At 39.5% G+C, this 22848-nt stretch overlaps 1 protein-coding gene across 1 annotated transcript in view; it reads right to left on the reverse strand.

Moving 5' to 3' along the window:
- CWF19L2 (CWF19 like cell cycle control factor 2) overlaps positions 1-22848 on the reverse strand; it is a 109607-nt gene that overhangs the window by 74084 nt on the left and 12675 nt on the right. The window contains exons 6-7 of the mRNA XM_080687708.1: positions 6205-6298; positions 1682-1797 (exon numbers count right to left, since the gene is read on the reverse strand). Of these exons, the coding sequence (XP_080543834.1) occupies positions 1682-1797; positions 6205-6298 (210 nt within the window). The remainder of the gene's footprint in view (positions 1-1681; positions 1798-6204; positions 6299-22848) is intronic.

Below are 22848 nucleotides of genomic sequence, written 5' to 3' on the forward strand. Positions count from 1 at the left end.
GCTCAATGCAGGTCCAGGGCAGCTCCTGCATTGAGTGTCTGCCCTCTGGTGGTCAGTGCGTGTCATAGCAACTGGTCATTCAGCCGGTTGTTCCACCATTCGGTCAATTTGCATATTAGTGTTTATTATATAGGATGGTACTGATTCAAGGAAATCACAGAAAAATCAATAGAATAGATTTGAGAGTAAAAGAACAGACCTAATTTATAAAAGACAATTTAATATATAATAAATATGTCATTTCAAATTAGTGGAAAAGAATAATTCATTCAACATATTGTAAACAACTAACTAAAGATTTATGGAAAGTTAGATGTCTACTTTACACCATATGCAAATATATATTACAGACAGATTAAAGAAATACATTAAAAAAATGAAACTAAGAGAAAGAAATATAAACAAATTTTTCAAAGTCTTAAATGAAACAATATCCCAAAGGCAAAATTGGTAAATACTACCAATAATCAATTCACTTAAAAATACTAATAGCCAGAAAATGTATTTTAAAGTATTTCAATTCACTAATAAATGTATAAAAATAAAAGCAAAGAGAAATCTGTTTACCATGTCATTATAATAAAAGTATAATTTGATCAATCTTTTGGCAGAGAAATTTAGCTATTACCTATATCTCACTTTAAGTGTCTATATCCTTTAAGGACAGCAATTGATTTTCAGTCATTCATCTTAAGAAGATATCCAGATAAGTATGCAAAATGGATTGTACAAAGATGGTCAGCACAGTGTTATTTAACAGGAGAAAAAAATAAAAACATATATATGTCTCTTCACTGACAATTAAATAAGGTAAAATCATTTAAATATATTTAAGAAATAAGAAGTCATTAAAATGAATATATTTACTGACATCCAATTATGTCTATATTAGTAAGTGAAAAACGCAGGATATATTATGTAAGGCTGTTTAATAAAACGATAAGCCTAATTTAATAAAATAATTTATTTTATCTCGAAAAGGGTATGTGTCAAAATATTAACAAAGATTATGTATTTTAAACAAAGAATAACTTTTCTCTCCTTTTTTCTTTTTGCTAGCCTATATTTTTGAAATCTTACAACTATCTAAACCTGCTGTTTTTCAGAAATTAAGGAAACATTAAGAAAAAAGGACAGTTGTTCCTATGAAAAATAAATCAATAATTAAAAATAATACAAGAATAAACTGTGTTTTGTGTACTCACAATTGTTAACCTACATTTGCCCACCCCTGTATACACACATACATACACATATACATATATATGTACTTTTAAAAAACAATTATATTCCAAAATTCTGAAATATAGTAAAAACTCTAGGGGGCAAATCTGAAATATACCAAAATTTCAACAATGGTCATCTCCAAAGGTATACTATGGAGGCTTTCCTATATTATTTACATTTTCCTTCATAATGAGAAAATGTTATTTTTACATTAAACTCGCATACACTTAAATTTTAGGTACTTATGTTTTATATTCATTATGTCAATAAAAATGGTACATAAGTTTATATAATAATGAAAAGCAGAAAATGGCTTCAACAGTATATAAATTTAAACTTTAATACCAAGTCAATTCAAAAGTGTTTCATGGCACAAAACACTGACAAAATTAAAGAACTTAATTTCCCACATAACTCTAAAAATAACACATATGTCCTTAATATGAATACTCACCCCATATCTTTCAGCTACAATGTCTTCAAAATTTCTATTCTGTTTCTCAGCTTGTTCCTTCATTCTTTGGTAAGACTTCCTTAGCCAGCTTAATCCACCATCTTCTATTACTGAAACTAAATTTCAATATTAAATGTCAGTTATACTTTCCAAGTAGTATAACAGAATTAATATTACTTCTAAATCACTTAAAAAATAAAATTAAACATTTTTGAACATAAAAATCATAAGTGCATTTCAAATTTACCATATATTTGTGTGCCTATATATGCAAAGTACAGAGTTTGTGACTATGAGGAAAAAAATAAATAAATAAAACTATCCTCAAAAAACTGCAATCTAAGAAATGAGAATAAAGGAATATAATAACAATAAAGATAATATTGGCTAAATAATACAAAGAGACAAAGAATTATAGAAAAATTAGGAAAGAGAAGGAGTATTTTTAAATGGAAAGTAAGGAAATATTTCACAAACCAAGCTCAAAAAAAAAGTTGGATTTCTTCAAACAGAGTTAAGAATAGGCATGGAATTCCCAGAAATAAATAAGGAACAAAGGTACAGACATAGAGGGGGAAAAGTACCTCTAATACACCACAAAAGCAAATATGGAAATTATAGATGATAATGCTTAAATGTATATTAAATCAGATTATTCTACATTACTAACAATTACCACTATGAAAATCTGAATGCCTTCAATGAATTTTATTAAGCCACTTATATTTCCTTCTATACACATCACACTTTGATATACATAAAGAAGAAATCTAACCCAGCCAGCATGGCTCAGTGGTTGAGTGTCAACCTATGAACCAGGACGTCATGGTTCAATTCCCAGTCAGGGCACATGCTCAGGTTGTGGGCTAGATCCCCAGGGGCATGCAGGAGGCAGCCAATCAACGATTCTCTCTCATCATTGATGTTTCTATCCCTCTCCTCCTCTCCTTACCTCTCTGAAATCAATAAAAATATATTTTTTTAAAAAAGAAATCTAATCAATTATTAAAGTCAAAATTCTGTTCCTGATTTTTCTCGTCCAAATATCGATTACTTTATATTGCCCCAGTTCTATAGCCAAATAAATTGCATACAACACAGATCCCAAAAGACATGTACAAGAATCATTAAGAATCTGCCATAATCTCAGCCTAGAAAATAACCCATATGTTTCTCATTAAATGGATATATATTATAAATTATGATATATCTTTTTTAATCTTTATTGTTGAAAGCATTACAGATGTCCCCTTAAATTATGATATATTTCTAAAATAGATAATATATAGCAATAAGAATAAGTGACTACAACTATACAAACATGGATGAATCTAAAAATATGGACAAAGAGCCCTAGCCGGTTTGGCTCAGTGGATAGAGCGTCGGCCTGCGGACTGAAAGGTCCCAGGTTCGATTCCAGTCAAGGGCATGTACCTTGGTTGCGGGCACATCCCCAGTGGGGGGTGTGCAGAAGGCAGCTGATCGATGTTTCTCTCTCATCGATGTTTCTAACTCTCTATCCCTCTCCCTTCCTCTCTGTAAAATATCAATAAAACATATTTTAAATAAATAAATAAATAAATAAATAAATAAATAAATAAAATAAAAATAAAAATATGGACAAAGAACAGGAAACAAAAGAGGGCAATAGTGTATGATTCCAGGAAAAACTGATTTTTGGTGCTAGAAATCAGAATAGTAGTCACTCTTCTGGTAATAGCATAGGGACTAGAATGACCACAAAAGGAGCTTTGGGGATGCTAATAATGTTCTGTTTCTCAAACTGTGTGCCAATAACACATGTTTTCACTTTGTGAAAATGATCAGTCTGTATACTTAAGGGTTGTGTACTTTTCTGTAAGTGTTAAATGTCAATAAAAAAGGTTTCTTAAAGAAAAAATAAATTTTCAACCCTCAAATTCGAGTTCCTCATTCAAATCTGAGTTTATCTTTACTTGTAAGATAACGGGTCTTTCTTTACAGGTCCAAAATACTTTGTACTTCAAAACCTAGATCTCTAGTTAACTCAATGATTCACTTTTTATTCAAGTTTATTTTGCTCTTGCTCTTTCTTTTCTAATTTATCTAGTCTATGAGCTCAAAATTAACAATGTACTCAGAAAGTTAGTCTAAATCTGCAATTTATACAGTGATAAGAGAAACATCTTGTAATTAAACTTATGTTAATGTCCCAACTATGTAATTAAATTGCTTATTCCAAAGATTTATTGTGAAACTGACAAAATACTGATGGACACAATAAAAACTTCCTGAACAGTTTTCAGAGGAAAAAAAATCTCAGAGAAAAAGTAAGACTGCTTTAATTCCTCTATGTTGACAATTATGAAAACTAACAGGAATAATAATTTTCATTCAATTCAGTAATTAGTCAAATCCACAATTTTAGAAATATTTTTATAGTAATGTCACCTTCAGTCGATTATATATTCTATTTCAATAGTCTTATTAATCTTATGATTAGAGATGGCAAAATCACAATATTTTAAAAAGAGAAAATTACCAAATTCAGAATTTAAAAAGCAAATAAAAAATACCAATTTATAGCACCATCGATCTTGAAATTCAATCTAACAAATATTTAGTGAAATTTACTATGAATATGAAAATTTGTTGCACAGTTGGGAATAAAAATATAAATAAGTCAAAGCCCCTGTCCTCTATGCTGAGATAAAAATGTATCAATAGTTATAATAAGTTCATTGGTATGCAGCACTTTATACCTGTATCTGAAATTTTAAGTCAAAAATTAGGAGACTGAAAAAAAATGTATGCTTCCATCATAATTAAGTTATATTGTTATAGACCAAATATAACCAAATGACTCTGTGCTGCATTCCCCATTTTGCTTAGAAGACAGGATAATATTAAAATAGCAATAAACTAAAGATCAGGAGAACCTAGATATTTAGTCTTGCTGCTGCTACAATCATAAGCAAGTCATTGACTTCTTTGGACCTTTGTTTCTTTATCTGTAATATAAAGGCACCTGATTTAAACCAACTTTGACATTTCTTCCAATTCAAAAGATTCTAAAAGAGAATCCAAAAAAAAGAAGGAGAAAATCTGTAAGAACAGAAAATATCAGAAGAGTTTTATAAGCAAGTTTTTGTAAGCTAGTTTTCTACTAACTACATAGTAACAAGTATAGTCTTCTAATGAAGAATCTAGAGTAACTAACTCTGGACTAGAAATCAGAAACCTGGGTTCTACTACAGCTCACAGAACTAGAACTGGTCACTTTAAGCTTTAGTTCCCTGACTACAGAAGTGGGCAATAACATCTACTTTGCTATCTTCACATGGTTGCTATGAAAATAAGCTGATATGTAAATGTGCCATGTAAACTTTAAAATGTACAGATATTCCCGTTACTAAAATATGATTTAAAATAATATTGTATGGATACTGAAAGTTTACTTATTTTTCCACTTAAGGGCTCGATTCCCAGTAGGGGGCGTGCAGGAGGCAGCCGATCAATAATTCCTTCTCATCATTGATGTTTCTATCTCTTTCCCCTCTCCCTTCCTATCTGAAATCAATAAATGTTTAAAAAAAATACTTTCCACTTAATTTTGTCCAAAAAAAGAAAAATAAAGATTAACTCATTATTATTAAAAACATTGCACCTCAATGGTTACAAAAATACTGTTGATAAGACCTTCCCAGAACATTTAATCGTAAGGAAAACTACTATTTAACATTGTCATTATTGAATATTTACTATATTCCAGATACTATGCTAACAGATTTTCTCATTTAATCCTCACAATAACCATATGATAGGTATTTACACATGAGTAAAATGGACTCAGAGAGATCAGGAAATTTTCCCAAATTCATGAAACTAGTCAGTGGAAATACAAAGTTCTAATCCCAAGTATCCTAACCCCAAAGTCTGAGTCCTCACCTGTAACAGTATGTGACCTCTACATACCTCAATACTAAACTTATAAACTTTTTGGTGCCTAACCATTTCAACTCTACCATTGGTGACCACACTATCTGTATATGCGGTAAAATCTGCAGATCATTTCTTAAAACTTAATTTCAACTTTGGGATCTGAACTTCTGACGGACATAGTTTTCTGTCATCTTTCCTTTCTAAGTAAGTACAATATGGAAGAGGGAAGTGTTGAAGGCATGTTATGAAGGGGAGGAAAGAAAGGCCCTTCAAAAGCTTTATGAGATAATCATTGACCAGCTGCCTCCCTCACGCCCCACACTGGCGATCGAGCCCACTACCCAGACATGTGTCCTGACAAGGAATTGAACCATCACCTCCTAGTTCATAGGTTGATGCTCAACCACTGAATCACACCAGCTGGACTGAAATCACATCTTTAATATTTACGCATTATTTTCATGAAAGTTAACACTTTTTATATTTTGTTATAGAATGTAGCAAACCAAAGCATTATTTCCTCAGAGAATCATACTTTGTATCAACCCAGGAATACTAAGTTATAAGAAATGCCTGTGTGGCTATTACAAAAATATACATACCTTTAGTAACTGATGATGTAGTATAGTCTTCTGGTGGAAGACCTGTCCCACCATCTTTCCAGTATGGATTCAATTCTCTTTCCAGCAGCCTGGACTAAAACAAAATATTTTCAGAGGTCATAATTTAAAAATAATCCCACCATAAATAACATATCTGAGACTCAGTTGCAACCTTGGACAAATATTTAAAACATTCTTAAGACACTCTTCTGCATATTTTAGGAAATAATGTCTAAAGTAATATTTACCCAATGCTACTATTAAATGCCTCCTTTGGCCCTGATTGGGTGGCTCAGTTGGTTGGAGCGTCATCCTATACAGCAAAATGTTGCAGGTTTGATCCCCGACCAATGCATATATTGGAAGCAACCAGTCGGTGTTTCTCCTACATCTAAGTTTCTCTCTCTGATTCTCTCGCTCTCTCCTCTTTCTCTGCCCCTTCCTCGCTCTAAAAATCAATAAAAACATATCCTTGGGTGAAGATGAAAAAAAAAGAGCCTACTATGAATTAGAACTGTGCTGGAAACAGACGATATAACAATCAATATGCCTAACTCTGCCCTTGCTAGCTTATAAAATAGGAATACAGACAATGAACAAGTAACTGCCAAATGCTTTTAAGCTAAAAATACAGAGCACTAAAGCCACACATAATTAAAACACCTTTCACAATGAAGGATTAGAGACTTCCTAGAAAGTTTGTATGTGCAATCTTAGACTAAGGATGAGCAGAAATAAGCCAAATTTTCTTTTGTGGGAGGAAACGGCACAGAAGACACTCCAGATAAAAGGAACAACAGCATGCTCACAAAACCCCAGAGAAAAGGAAAATATAGCACTTTGAGGGAACTTAAGGTAATTCAGACTGACTGAAATTGAGAAGCATAAACAAACAATGGTTAAGAGATTAGGTTGTACAATAATCAGGGACCAGGCCACATAAACCATTTTAAACTGCTATTAAGGTTTTATGCTGGGGCAACAGTGAGCCATGAAGAAGACTGGCTTCGTATTACACAAAGAACAAACTCATTTCAGAGCAGAGGAGAGAGTGAAGAGCAAGATTAGAGGTAGCATCTCACACCTGTCAGAATAGCTATCATCAACAAATCAACAAATGACAAGTGCTGGAGAGGATGCGGAGAAAAAGGAAACCTCTTGCACTGCTGGTGCAGCCACCGTGGAAAACAGTATGGTGTTTCCTCAAAAAATTAAAAGTGGAAATTCCATTTGACTCAGTAATCCCACTTCTAGAAATATATCCCAAGAAAACAGAAACACCAATCAGAAAAGATACATGCAACCCTATGTTCACAGCAGCACAATCTAAAATAGCTAAGATTTGGAAACAGCCTAAGTGTCCATCAGCAAATGAGTGGATTAGAAAATTGTGGTACATCTACACAATGGAATACTACACTGCTATAAAAAAGAAGGAATTCTTATCATTTGCAACAGCATGGATGGAACTAGAGAGCATTATGCTGAGTGAAATAAGCCAGTCAGAAAAAGATAAAATATCACATGATCTCACTAATTTGTGGAATATAATGGACAATATAAACTGATGAACAAAAATAGAACCAGAGTCATGGAAGCATCGAACAGACTGTCCAACCTATGAGGGAAGGTGGGGGGTGAGGGGTGAAGGGGTAAGAGATCAACCAAAGGTCTTGTATGCATGCATATGAGCATAACCAATGGACATGGCGGGGGCGGGGGGAGGGGGGGGAACAGGTATGTGCTGGGGGCTAGGAGTGGCCAAAGAGAGGTCAATGGGGGAAAAAGGAGACTTATGTAATACTTTAAACAATACAAAATTTAAATTTAAAAAGAAAAAAGATTAGAGGTAGGAATTCAGTCAGATGATAGTAGCAAAAATTAGGAAAGACATGCTGGTAGTCTAGTCACAATTCTGGGGCCTCCTGTGTTCCCAACACTAGTCTGGGCACTGGGGCTATAATGAATAAGCCAGGCATAGCCCTTGCCATCAAAGAAATTTTGGTCTAGACCAGGGGTGGGCAAACTTTTTGACTCAAGGGCCACAATGGGTTCTTAAACTGGACCGGAGGGCCGGAACAAAAGCATGGATGGAGTGTTTGTGTGAACTAATATAAATTCAAAGTAAAGGAGCGGAGGGGAGAGCAAGAGAACCCTCCGCTCTTTCGGCTCCGCAGGCCGGATAGAACAGCCTAACGGGTTTGCCCACGGCTGCACTAGTATAAGGTAAACACTAAATGTGCTCCTGCTAAAACAGGAAAATGAAGCTAGTCTCACCACCAAAGCCAAGGCCTGGGGTGGGGTGATCTCCTGCTTGTAAAAGAAGACTGAAAAGTTGGTATGCATTTCTTTAATGCTAGACAGGGTCTATAGGTATGCGCTACAGGTCTATAACCTACCGCACAATGTGGGCATAAGAAGCCCAGAGGACACAGACGCAACCATGAGCATTGGTTTTCAAACTTTTTTGTGACCTTTACCCAGAGAGAGATTGTGTGTGTGTGTGCCGCATCTGTCTATCTCCAGAACTAAGGAAACAAAATGTATCGTTATTATATCAATACATACTGATACCTTATATTGCTAAATATTGACTGCAATAAATTAATTTCACCATACACATTTTGAAAAACACTAGCCTAGAAAACCAAAGAAATGATATACTCAAAATCAAGAAGAGATATAAAATCAACATGCTTCACATCAAAGCTTCAGCTAAGGGCCATCATCGTAGGCTAGGGCTAAATGTTAAGAATATGATGATGTGCAAAAACCAACACACTCAAACTGATGTGCAGATATTTGACAATTGGCTAGTCTCAGTCACTAGTCTCAATGGTTTACTTCTGCACACAATAACCTGAATTCTTACTGAAACAAAAATAAAAAATTACTACAGATTATGATCTTCAGAACTAAATCCAGGGATTTAAAGAGCAACAAGGTAAAATCATGGGGAAAAGAATAAGTCTTCTACAATTTCAAAAGTACAAAAAGTAAAATAGCACCTACTATCTACAGAGTTCTATACTAGCTGCTAAGGAAGATACAATATAAACAAAACAGATTCTCAAAAATCTTATAATCTCAGGAGGGAAAAAGGATTAAGACTATTAAATTACAGAAAACTACAAGTATTTTAAAAGAAAGGTGTAAATACAGTGCTATGGAAATATAAAGAAAGAAGAAATTGATATCAGTGAAGAAAAATAGGAAGAATTTCATAGTATACTAGAGGCCCGGTGCATGAAATTCATGCACGGGAGGGGGGTCCCTCAGCCCAGCCTGCATCCTCTCCAATCTAGGACCCCTCGGGGGATGTCCGACTGCCTCTCGCAATCTGGGACCGCTGGCTCCTAACCACTTGCCTGCCTGCCTGCCTGATTGCCCCTAACCCCTCTGCCTGCCTGCCTGATCGCCCCTACCCACCTCTGCCTGACTAATCGCCCCTAACCACCTCTACCTGCCTGCCTGATCGCCCCTAGCTGCTCCCTGCTGGCCTAATCGCCCCTAACTGCCTCTGCCTCTCCCTGCACCCGGGACTCAGGATTCCCTCCTTCGGCCGGTTGCAGGCACCCAGGACTCGGGCTTCCCTTCCTCTGGTCAGCCACAGGCACCCAGGACCCAGGCCAGCTTCGCCCGGGCCAGCCGAAGCCACAGGGGACCATGGGCATGCAGCTTTGCCCAGGCTGCAACTGCAGGCACCTGGGAACACAGGGCAGGCAACTTGTCCCTCTCCCAGGCCACAGCCACAGGCATTGGCGCTGGAACCAGGGACCGCGGGGTAAGTGGCTTGTCCCTCTCTGGGGCCGCAGCCTGGCTGGTCCCTATTCCTCTCTCACGAGCTCATTTGTGCCTGGCTGGTCCCCATTCCTCTCTCCCCAGTGTTGAGTATCTGAGCCATTAGGCGTGATGACGTGAGGGCATGATGACCATTTGCATATTAGTTCTTCATTATATAGGATACTGAAGGATAAACAAGATGTAGACATTCAGAGACAGAGGGAACTGACTTAGAAAGAATCAGATGAATAAAAATTCAGAGACAGGAATTTGCAGAGAAATGAAGGAAAGTCATTAACCTAGTTTGGTTGAGGTACAAATTACCTAAGAGAAAGAGCTCAAACTAATATGTTTGGACTCTATTTGCAGGCAGCTTTTGGGGAGGGTTTTAAAAGAGAACAAAAAAAACTGCAGCACCTTTTTTTTATTTATATCCAGGCCCTGAACAAGTTAAAAATTACAATAAAAAAATTACCTTTATTGTTGATAAAGGCTAAATTGGAAGAGAATTTTTCTTTCCATGAAAGCCAAATAGGTCTGTTAACTGACCCCGGCAGACTTCCCAAGTATTGACAGCACTGAACAATCCCTACATGTTCTCTGTAGGCAGCCTGTCCCACAAGCAGAAAAGGCAGAACTAAGCAAAGTATGCCCAGTTATTCTTTCCAAATTCAAAATAGATAATTTACTCCATATTGTCAAGGACAGAATGAGAAAAAGGGGTGGCATGAAATACCACTAGTGGAGCTTGTTCCATCAGAAGGAAACATTAGAAATGGCAAAGACAATTTTTTTTAACTGAATCCCTGAAGACATCTAAAAAGAATGCCATAATCAAAGCTGTACTTTGAAAAAGTTAACCTGACATCAGCTGCAAGATGCTGAAAAACAAAGAGATTATTGTAATTGCCCAGGCAAGAGTGAATTAGAGACTGAACCATAATATCTAACCTTAAACGGTTCTTAGTTCCAGGGACTGTCCTCAGTTCACTACAGATATTAACTCAACTCCAGTATGGATGACATAAATGAGGATCAGAGAGGGAAGACATACATCTAAAAAGTGGCATTCAAACTACAGCAGTAGCAACAGAAATTAAAAAGATGACACAGATGCAAAAGACAAAAAATACACAGCAAATTAGATCAATAGAAGCTGCCGGAGGCCAATCATTCTACCACTGATGGAAGGATGTGGACAGGAAACTGGGAAGGCTGGTCAACAACCTTAATTGTTTTGATCACTCACTGTTTAGTTGAAACATTGTTAGCTGAAGCAGCCTCCAACTCTGTTTCTCCTATGTAAATTTCTGTTATTGGAATTTCCTGCCTAAAGGTTATGGGCGTATCCCATAGTCTCAATAAAAGGGATTGCAAGGCCAGAGCAAAGGGTAGTCCTTCCACTAGAGTTGGGCTCCCGCCTGGCCCCCAATATTTCCAAATTAATACTTTTCCGAGTCTCTTTTCATTTGTGTGCGGCCTTCTCCAGAACCCGAACCCTGAACAGGAACCCTGAACCACGCGGGACGTGAAAGGGGTTCCCACATCTGGCGCCTGAACTCGGGGCTTCTGGAGGAGATGATATTTTTCGCCTAAGAGCGAAGGAAAGGAAAAAATTCACCTAGAAAAAGGTGAGGGAGGTTCACCGTACACAAAGCCCACGGACTAGCTGCAGAGTCGCGAACTGTAAGTAGGGTGGGAACGTCTTTTTCAGCCAGGCTAATGGGGAAGAATTAGGCTATAAATATAAAATAAACTTTATTATTAGAATTTTGGTTTGTATGCTTAAGGTATCAAAAGTTTCAGAAGGTATTCTTTTATAGTTTTTGTTTTAGAATATAACCCTTGGTTTCTTGAAGAAGGTACATTAGATCTTGAGTGTTTGGCAAAAAGTTGGTCAAAAGTTGAAAGAAAAAAAAAAAAAGCTCAGCAGCAGAAAAAAAAAAAAAAAACTCACCTCAAAAAACTGTTTCTCCATGGGGAACATAATATTGCGTTTGCTAGAGCCTTTTAGAAAGGCTGAGGAGGAGCCTTCTCCCCTGGTTCCCTCCGCTCCTCCTAGAGAGGAGCAGGAAGAAAAATTGGAGGAATGGCCTTTATGGCCCCCTCCACCTCCATGTCCTAATCCTGAAACATTTAATTCACCACCAATAGAATCATCTATACACAGAGCCATCAGAGAAGGAATGAAGGACATGTCGGTGGAAGAAAGGCTTGCTTTTCCTATTATACAAGTAGCTGACCCACAGCTCCCAAATCAGATAATAAGACAACATGAAAAAATAGATTTTAAAATGATAAAAGCTTTGCGAGAAAGTGTTGTTCAAAACGGCCCAACGGCTCCTTTTACAGGAGAAATTATGAACAATATTTCTGAAGCATTCTTAGCTCCTTATGATTGGTATTCTCTGGCTCGTGCAACTCTGGATGGAGGAGATTATTTACTATGGAAGGGAGAATATTTGGAGAGATGTCAAGAGCAAGCCCGCGCAAACGGAGGGCCAAATGCTCAAATAACTTATGAAATGCTGGCAGGACTGGGGCAGTATATGGATGTACAAAATCAGCTACATTATGTGCAACAGGCGTATGAGCAAATTAGACTTTGTGGAAGGAAAGCTTGGTGGGCTTTACCAACAAAAGGGGACCCTCAGGGAGCTTTTAGTAAATGTATGCAGGGACCTACAGAGTCATTTTCTGACTTTGTGGCTCGTCTCACTCGAGCAGTGAGACGACAGATTCAACATGAGGCAGCAGGAGATATTTTAATTCAGCAATTGGCTTATGAAAATGCCAATGCTGATTGTAAGAAATGCCTGACATCTCTGAGAAGAAATAGTACCATTACAGAGATGATTCGAGCATGTCAGAATGTGGGATCAGGCACTTTTCAAGCAAATTTACTCGCTGCTGCAGTAACAGTGGGAAATAAGAGGTGTTTTAAGTGTGGAAAGGCAGGACATTTCCAAAAGGAATGTAGGCAATTAAGAAGGGCACAAGGTAGCGCTCTAGGGAGAGGTGTAAACACTCAGCCGCTGAGAGATTCAATCCCTCGGTGTCCTAGATGTCAGAAAGGGAACCATTGGGCCAGTCTGTGTAGATCGAGATTTCATAGAAACGGGCAACTTCTAGATCAAGATGGAGGGCATGGTCAATCGCCGGGAAACGGCCAGAGGGGCGCCCCCCAGCCCCGTCATCAATAGGGGAAATCTGCCCTGCAAGGCCCACAGTGGATTCCCTCATCCGAGCAACTCCAAAAAGTGCAAGCCTGGATCTTAACAGCACTATAGCGGTCACTTTGACCCCTGATATTGCTCGGCAAGCTATTCCTACAGGAATTTGGGGACCTGTTCCACTGGGAACTTTAGGATTAATCTTAGGGAGGAGTGGAAACACTCTGAAAGGACTAACTGTTCTGCCTGGTGTCATTGATTCAAATTATGAAGGAGAAATTAAAGTTATATTAGAATGTAATCATGTTATGCAAATTACTCCAGGACAAAGAATTGCTCAGATACTACTTCTACCTTATGTTCAGCAAGGTGAGGTTATAAGTAGGAAAAGAGAAATGCAAGGATTTGGACGCTCGGACATCTATTGGATACATGAAATTAGCAAAACCCGTCCTATGATTAATTTAAGAATAGAGGGAAAACAATTTAGGGGTCTAGTGGACACTGGAGCGGATGTTAGTGTTATCAGCAAAGAATTCTGGCCTCCAAGTTGGTCCACAGCAGAAGCTATGGGCTCAGTTAAGGGGGTGGGAGTTCCAGATGACACACAATGTAGTGCTGCAGTGTTAAGGTGGCAAGATGAGGAAGGACAGACAGGATGGTTTCAGCCCTACGTCATCTCTGGAATTGCAGTCAACTTATGGGGCCGGGATGTTTTAGAAGGTTTACAGGCATATATTATTACCGGTAAAGGAAGGCAGTTAATGACTCAGATAGGATATCAACCTTTTTAGGAGTGGTCACTGCTCAGTCTCCTCACCCTCATGCTGATCCTATACAATGGAAAGATGATAGACCTCTATGGGTGGATCAGTGGCCATTAACCAAGGAGAAATTAAGTCATATTCGTGAATTAATACAAGAACAAATAGAAGCTGGTCACATAGAACCTTCCAATAGTCCTTGGAATACGCCTATATTTACAATCCCTAAAAAGGCGACAGGAAAATGGCGATTGTTACATGATCTTAGAGCAGTTAATGCTACTATGCATACCATGGGAGCTTTACAACCTGGACTCCCAGCGCCTTCACAAATCCCTTTAAATTGGTCCCTCATAGTAGTAGATCTTAAGGATTGTTTTTTCACCATTCCCTTGGCACCTCAAGATAAAAAGAGATTTGCATTTTCAGTGCCATCTATTAATAATATAGAGCCTATGAAAAGATATCAATGGAAGGTTTTACCTCAAGGAATGGCCAATAGCCCTACTTTGTGTCAAAAATATGTGGCTCAAGCTGTTCAGCCTTTAAGGGACAAATATTCCCAATCTTACATTATTCATTACATGGATGACTTGCTCTTAGCAAGCCCATGGGAAGAACAGACCTTGGCCATGTTTTCCCAATTAGAAGAGGAGCTCCCTAAATGGGGTTTAAGAATTGCTCCAGAGAAGGTACAGAAAGAAACGCCTTTCCAATATCTGGGAACCATAATTGAAAACCAAAGCATTAGGCCTCAGAAGGTGGAGATAAGAAAAGATTGTCTTAAAACCTTAAATGACTTTCAGAAATTATTAGGAGACATTAACTGGTTAAGACCTTATCTGAAGATCTCTACAGGAGAAATGACAAATTTATTTAGTTTACTTAGAGGTGACTCTAATCTTTCTTCTCCCCGAACTTTAACAGATGAAGCTAGAAATGAGTTGCTAAGGGTTGAGCAGGCAATTTCCTCAGCCCAAGTAGCACGGGTACAGCCCGAATTACCTTTATTGGGACAAATTAACCCTACTGCAAATAGTCCCACTGGAGTCATCTTTCAAAATAAAAATTCTCCCGCCATTATTGAATGGGTCTACCTAGGACATCAATCCTCTAAAACTGCAGTTACTTATGTAGAACTATTGGCCCAATTAATATTTCAAATTAGAAAACGTTGTAAACAGCTTAGAGGGGAAGAGCCCCAGTGTATCTACCTCCCCCTCACTGGTAAGCAAGTAGAAATTTTATTTCAGACTGATATAAATTGGCAAATTGGGTTAAGTGGATATTCAGGGAAACTTAGCTGTCATCTATTAAAAGATAAATTACTACAATTTTTATATAATACCTCCATCATTATACCAAAAAATACTAGGCAGGAACCTATTCCTGGAGCTTTAACTGTTTTTACTGATGGGTCATCAAATGGGAAAGCTGCCTATCATACAATAAATTCAGACTGAGTCATACTGACCAGTCATACTTCTGTACAAAGAATTGAACTAGAAGCTATTAAGGCTGCATTGCAGGATTTCCAAGAGCCTCTTAATATTGTCTCTGATTCCTTTTATGCTGCAAACTTAGTGAATAGAATTGAAACTGCCCGGTTGAAATGGCTTAGTGACCAAAGTTTATTTTTACTATTCAAACAAGTTCAGCAGATTGTACAACAGAGACAATATCCTTTTTATATCACCCATATCAGGGCTCATAGTGTCTTACCTGGTCCTTTAACAAAAGGAAATGCACAGGCTGATCAACTGGTTGCTTTATTAAAAGAAGCCTTAGAATCTCATCAGCTTTTACATCAGCCTGCCAAAATGTTGTCTAAACAATTCTCAATCACTCGACAACAGGCAAAACAGATTATTAAGGAATGTCCAACTTGCATGTTACATCTACCTCAAGGGCCTAACACAGGAGTCAACCCCAGAAGTTTGCTAAGAGACCATATCTGGCAAATGGATGTAACGCATTATAATTCCTTTGGACGCCTTGGGGCATTACATGTCTCCGTAGATACCTTTTCAAAAGTCCTATGGGCTACTGCATCTACAGGAGAAACAGTAAAACAGGTTATTAATCATTGCCTAGCTGCTTTTGCCGTCATGGGAGTTCCAAAAATTATTAAAACTGATAATGGGCCTGCTTACACGAGCTGTCAATTCCAGGAATTTTGTAAAAGGTGGAAAATTCAGCATATTACAGGAATACCATATAATTCCCAAGGACAGGCCATTATTGAACGACAGCATCAGCGGCTAAAATCCCAACTTGAAAAACAAAAAGGTGGGATGATGGAGAAATCACCTACAGGTAGACTGCACCAAGCCTTAATTACTTTAAATTTTTTCACTTGTGATGATGAAGGAAGGACGCCTATGGAAATACATTGGCATCAGAATAAAACAAAAGAAAATGGTCTAGTTAAATGGAAAGATCCCGAATCTGGTTTATGGAAGGGACCCGATCCATTACTAACCTTTGGCAGAGGGTATGCTTGTATATTCCCAGAGAATTTTTCCAAGCCCGTGTGGATTCCTGCTAGAAATATTAAACTGCAACAGGAATCCACGAGAGAAATTAGCCAGACAAATGAAGACCTTGCGCCTGGAGCCACACCATGCAGCCGCAGAAAATCAACTACTTCAGCTACAGAGAACAGCAACTCCAAGCAATCCACTAAAGATGAGGAGCAGGAGGAGGACAAGCCGAACAACAAACAGCCCGGAGACCACCTGGAGCATGGTAAAGAGGACGGTACAGATGCCTGAGAACGTCTTTCTTACCATACTAGCAGTAATCAGCTGTACGGTAATATTACCTGGGGCAAAATGGGAAGTATTTTGGACTTATGTTTCCTGACCCTTCATGGGTAAGAACCCTTATGTGTGCTGATTCCCTGCCTAATGTAATATCCAGGAGGAACATGGGTGGGGCAAGGAAGTAGGGGACTATCACTACTTGCTCCTGGGAGAGGTGCAGAGAATGTACAGTTTAAATTTGAATTGCCATTGGCTTAGAGCAAAGAATATCCTTACATGGTATTTTTCCTCATATTAGCCATTTTTCCTTTTTCCAGCTAATGACTTAAAGCTTTTACAAATTCATGATGCATCGGGGATTTCTGTGCTCATGTAAAGTGAAAGGGCCAGTTTAAAAAACGAGTGCGCATAGTTTTTGAGCTGGGCTTGACACTTTTCTGTGTACAGAATAAAAACCCTAGAGATGTTTAGCTTTAAAGATGGCAAAGATGAACCAGGAGACAAATTAAAGCTAGTTTACCAAGGCATTTTAAGCAGCCCCTTTTTGAAATTCCCGCCCTAAGGCAAATAACCAGCAGGAAGTAGATAACAAGTTTGCATATGAATGGCTGATGCAAAAACTAGTAAATCATATATGGATATAAATATTTGTTTGATGGTTGTTAAAATTTCAAGGCCTTAACAGAGATGATTCTTGTAAAACTCCAAGGGCCCAGAGTGATACAAGAAAATTATTCTCTCTTCTTAAAGGAAATCCTTTTAAAAACAGATCTAATATACTTGAAAATTGCATGGTATTATTCTACAATGTCATTATAGTTTTTGATATTTTACAACAGCATATTGTACAATTAATCCAAACTTAAAAATCTAAAATTTTTTTTTATGTATGGCAGCAATTTAAAAGGACATGAAAGGATTTAATCCCTTCCACTGTGTGGAAAGCCTCACTGGGAAGGCACTTGAGCATCCTATATTGGCCTTTCTTGCCTTATTTGCAAAGAGGGACCCTCTCCTCACAATCCAATTGCCCATAGCTGTTGCTTGAGTTTTCAGTTCATGCTGAAGTTGAAGCCTCATGGTGGCTGGCACCATGGATCTGTCTCTCGCACAATGGCGTGAGCTGGGCCCTCTCTGGAGAATAAACCTGGGTTCCCCAAGATATGTGATCAATGCTGGGGCCCCGCCAGCAGGCGAGGGGATCCCAAGGCAAGTGCTGGGCGTGGAGGCCATAGGGGCATAGGCTACCAAGGAGACAGAACTGAACCTCACATCACCCTGCTTGGCCCCGGAGGATGGCTGGTTAGTCAATGACGGGTAAGACTCCTCAAGGGAGGGGCAACCTAAGACAGGCACAGTCGCAGGGGGCCATCAGGAGAGAACTTGGGGATCAACAGAGGTGGGGCATAGTCCCTCACCCCCCCAGCCTTGCAGGGGCTTGAATCCTCGCCCCTTCTGAGGGACGTCTCCTGCCCCCATGGCTGCTTTGCGCTTCCCATGCCCAGCTCAAGATCGGGACCCAGGTAACAGAGCCCAGCTCAGATTGAGATCCAGCTACAAACAAGAGACTTGGCCCAGCTCATATTGAGACCCAAGCAACAGAGAAGTGGCTAATGGTGACTGCCCTATATCTAAATCTAACCTAAATCTAGGAGTGCTCAGGGCTTTCTCAAGGATGCATATAATTCTTTCCATTAATTTTTACAGAGTAAACTAAAATTGTTGTTAAAGTATTAAATTTGACAGAAAATTTAATTGTACAAGAGGCTGTTCCTAAAGTATTAACCAAAATTTATAAAAAAAAAAAAAATTTCCAAAAGCCTCCATTAATCAAAAAAAGGGGGGATAATGTAGTGGAAAAATAGCATGTAAGGAAAAATATTCTGCAAGAAAATTACATCTAGAAAATCTTTACTTTAAAAAATTTTCATTTTCATTTGTAATGCTAACAGCAAGACACCAATGAAAAACATACATGGTATCAAAATAGGCCAAAGGAAAATCGTCTGGGCAAAAAATAAAAAGGATCCCAAGTAAAATTTATAGAAAAGATTCCTTTATTAACTTTTGGTCGAGAGTATGTTTGTATATTTTCAGAAAACAACTCCAAGACCATGTGGATTCCTACAACAGAGAGGAATTGACAGTAATCCTCCAGCCATGAAGACAAAGAGGAGAAACAATCTAGAGACGGAAGACGCTGATGATGCCTTGCCATGCTAGCAGTAAGCAGCTGTGTGACGCAGCAGGTTGCCCAGGACCAAACCAGAGAGGGTCAGACCTGCCTTACCACCATTTGTTCACTATCCAGATGTCATTGCTGACATGTACATATAAAGAACTGTTGGACATTGAAACTGGAACTCAGAACTGTTGGACATTGAAATTGGGACTCAAACATTTTTGTTCTTATGTGTTTATTTCTGGTCTGGAGATGTAAATTTTTTTTAAGGAAAGAAACGGGGGAGATGCCGGAGGCCAATCATTCTACCACTGATGGAAGGATGTGGACAGGAAACTGGGAAGGCTGGTCAACAACCTTAATTGTTTTAATCACTCACTGTTTAGTTGAAACATTGTTAGCTGAAGCAGCCTCCAACTCTGTTTCTCCTATGTAAATTTCTGTTATTGGAATTTCCTGCCTAAAGGTTATGGGCGTATCCCATAGTCTCAATAAAAGGGATTGCAAGGCCAGAGCAAAGGGTAGTCCTTCCACTAGAGTTGGGCTCCCGCCTGGCCCCCAATATTTCCAAATTAATACTTTTCCGAGTCTCTTTTCATTTGTGTGCGGCCTTCTCCAGAACCCGAACCCTGAACAGGAACCCTGAACCACGCGGGACGTGAAAGGGGTTCCCACAGAAGCTGCTTTAATTAAATCAGGAAAGTTTATAAAAGAATTTATAAGAAAAAGATATGTTAATTTAGAAAACCTGAAACTCAAAGCTGGAAAATTGGTACAATAAGCACAACAAATGAAACCAAGAGCTGGTTCTTTGAAAGATAAACAAGAGTGATGAGCCATTAGCCAGACTCATCAAGAAACAAAGAGAGAGGACCCAAATAAATAAAATCAGAAGTGAAAGCAGACAAGTAACTGACACCACAGAAATACAAAGGAAAATACTAGGAACAACCATATGCCAACAGCTAGACAATGTGGATGAAACAAATTCCTAGAAAAATACAATCTCCCAAAACTGAATCAGGAAGAAGCAGAAAACCTGAATAGGCCAATAGCAAAATGATGAAATAGAAGCAGTAGTCAAAAAACTCCCAGCAAACAAAAGCCTTGATCCAGATGGCTTCCCAGTGGAGTTTTACCAAACATTCAAAGAACTAACACCTATCCTCCTCAAACTAGTATTTCAAAAAAATCCAAGAGGAAAGAACACTTCCAAACTCTTTTTATGAGGCCAGCATTATCCTAATTCCAAAATCAGATAAAGAAACTACAAAGAAAGAGAATTACAGGCCAATATCCCTGATGAAAATAGATACTAAAATCCTCAACAAAATATCAGCAAATTGGATTCAGCAATATATTAAAAATATCATACTCCATGACCAAGTAGGATTTATTCCAGGATGCAAGGCTGGTACAATATTTGTAAATCAATAAACAAGATACGTCACATAATCAAATTGAAAGACAAAAAATCACATGATCATATCAAGACGCAGAAAAAGCATTCGACAAAATCCAACACCCATTTTGGATAAAAACTCTCAGCAAAGTGGAAATCAAGGGAGATATCTCAACATGATAAAGGCCATATATGACAAACCTACAGCCAACATCATACTCAATGGGCAAAAACTAAAACCATTTCTCCTAAGAACAGGAACAAGATAGGGATGCCCACTTTCACCACACCTCTTCGACATAGTACTGGAAGTGCTAGCCATAGCGATCAGACAAGAAGAAATAAAAGGCATCCCAATCAGAAAAAAAAAAAAAGTAAAACTGTCATTATTCACAGTTGACATGATATTGTAAATAGAAGACCCTAAAGAATCCATCAAAAAACTACTAGACTTAATAAATGAATTTGGCAATGTAGCAGGATACAAAATTAACACCCAGATATCTATGGCTTTTTTATACACCAACTAGAGTCCCGGTGCACGAAATTCATGCACTGGAGGGGGAGGTGTCCTTAAGCCCAGCTGCACCCTCTCCAATCTAGGACCCCTTGGGGGATGTCTGACTGCCGATCCCTGTGGGATTGGGCCTAAACCAGCAGTCAGACATCCCCCTCACAATCCGGGACTGCTGGCTCCTAACCACTCGCCGCCTGCCTGCCTGCCTGCCTGATTGCCCCTAACCGCTTCTGCCTTCCAGCCTGATCACCCCCTAACTGTTCCCCTGCTGACTTGATTAACACCTAACTGCTCCCCTGCCAATCAGATTGCCCCCAACTGCCCTCCCCTGCCAGCCTGGTTGCCCCCAACTGCCTTCCCCTGCTGGCCTGATCTCGCCCCCAAATGCCCTCCCCTGTTGGCCTGGTCGCACCCAACTGCCCTCCCCTGTAAGCCTGGTCCCCCCCCAACTGCCCTCCCCTGCAGGCCTGGTCCCTCCCAACTGCCCTCCCCTGCCAGCCTGATCTTACCCCCAGCGGCCCTCCCTTGATGGCCTGATCTCGCCCCCAACTGCTCTCCCCTGCCGGACTAATAGCCCCAACTGCCTTCCTCTGATGGCCTGATCTCACCCCCAAATGACCTTCCCTACCGACCTGATTGCCCCTAATTGCCTCTGCCTGCCTGATCATCCCTAACTGCCTCCCCTGCCGCCCTGATCTCGCCCCCAACTGCCCTCCCCTGCAGGCCTGATCTCGCCCCCAACTGCCTCCTCTGCCGGCCAATTTTGTTCTGATTGGTCGGTTTCTATGCCAGTCAGCGTCAAAAGCTCCGCCTCCTAGGCAGCCATTGGCTCCTCACAGTTGACCCAGATTTGGTTCTGATTGGTCGGTTTCTATGCCAGTCAGCATCAAAAGCTTCGCCTCCTAAGCAGCCATTGGCTCCTCACAGTTGATGCAGATTTGGTTCTGATTGGTCAGTTTCTATGCCAGTCAGCATCAAAATCTCTGCCTCCTAGGCATCCATTGGCTCCTCACAGTTGACCCAGATCACGGTGGATGTGATGGACCCAAGGTTTTTATATATTAGGATAATGAACTCATAGAAAGAGAAAGTAAAAAAACAATCCCATTTACCATTGCAACAAAAAAAATTAAGATACCTAGGAATAAACTTAACTAAGGAGGTAAAAGACCTGTACTTGGAAAACTACAGGACGTTGAAAAAAGAGATAGAGGACATTGAACAAATGGAAGAATATACCGTGCTCATGGATTGGTAGAATCAACATCATTAAAATGTCCATACTACCCAGAGAAATCTATAGATTCAATGCAATCCCCATTAAAATACAAACGGCATATTTCACAGACCTAGAACAAACTCTCCAAAATTCATCCTATCTAATAAAGAGGGGATATGCTAATTGACCCTCACGCCATCGCAAAAATGGTGGTGCTGACAGCCAATAAGGAGGGAATATTAACTGCCCCGCCCTCAAAGATGGCGGCGCTCACAGCCAATAAGTAGGGAATATGCTAACTGGCTGCCACGCCCTCAAAGATGGCGGTGCTGATAGCCACAAGATGGTGGCGCCCAGTCCCCTCAGCCCCGCCAGGGCAGTACTTGCGGCAAGGCCAGGCCCACCCCCAGGCAGTCCTGGCTGCTCCAAGCATCTGCCTCTGGAGTCCTCCAGTCCCCTCAGCCCCCAGCCACCCAGGGCCAGCCCAATGCACAGGCAAGCCTCGGATGGCAGCTGCCCAGTCGCCCAGGGCCGCCCGAGGCTCAGGTAACCAGATCCGGCCAAGGCTTGTGCTGCCGGCAGTGGCAGGTGCAGAGGTGTGATGGGGCGTCGCCTTCCCCTGATCCCCAGGTCGCCTCCCGCCCCTGAGGGCTCCCGGACTGTGAGAGGATGCAGGCAGGGCTGAGGGACCCCCCGTCTCCAGTGCAAGAATTTTCATGCACCGGGCCTCTAGTATGAAATAAAAAAAGACCCCAAATAGCCACAGCAATCCTGAGAAAGATAAAAAAAGTTGGAGGGATCACAATACCACATATCAAGTTATATTACAAAGCCACTGT

The sequence above is a fragment of the Plecotus auritus genome, assembly GCF_963455305.1.
Source record: "Plecotus auritus genome assembly, chromosome: 9".
Taxonomy (NCBI): Eukaryota; Metazoa; Chordata; class Mammalia; order Chiroptera; family Vespertilionidae; genus Plecotus; species Plecotus auritus.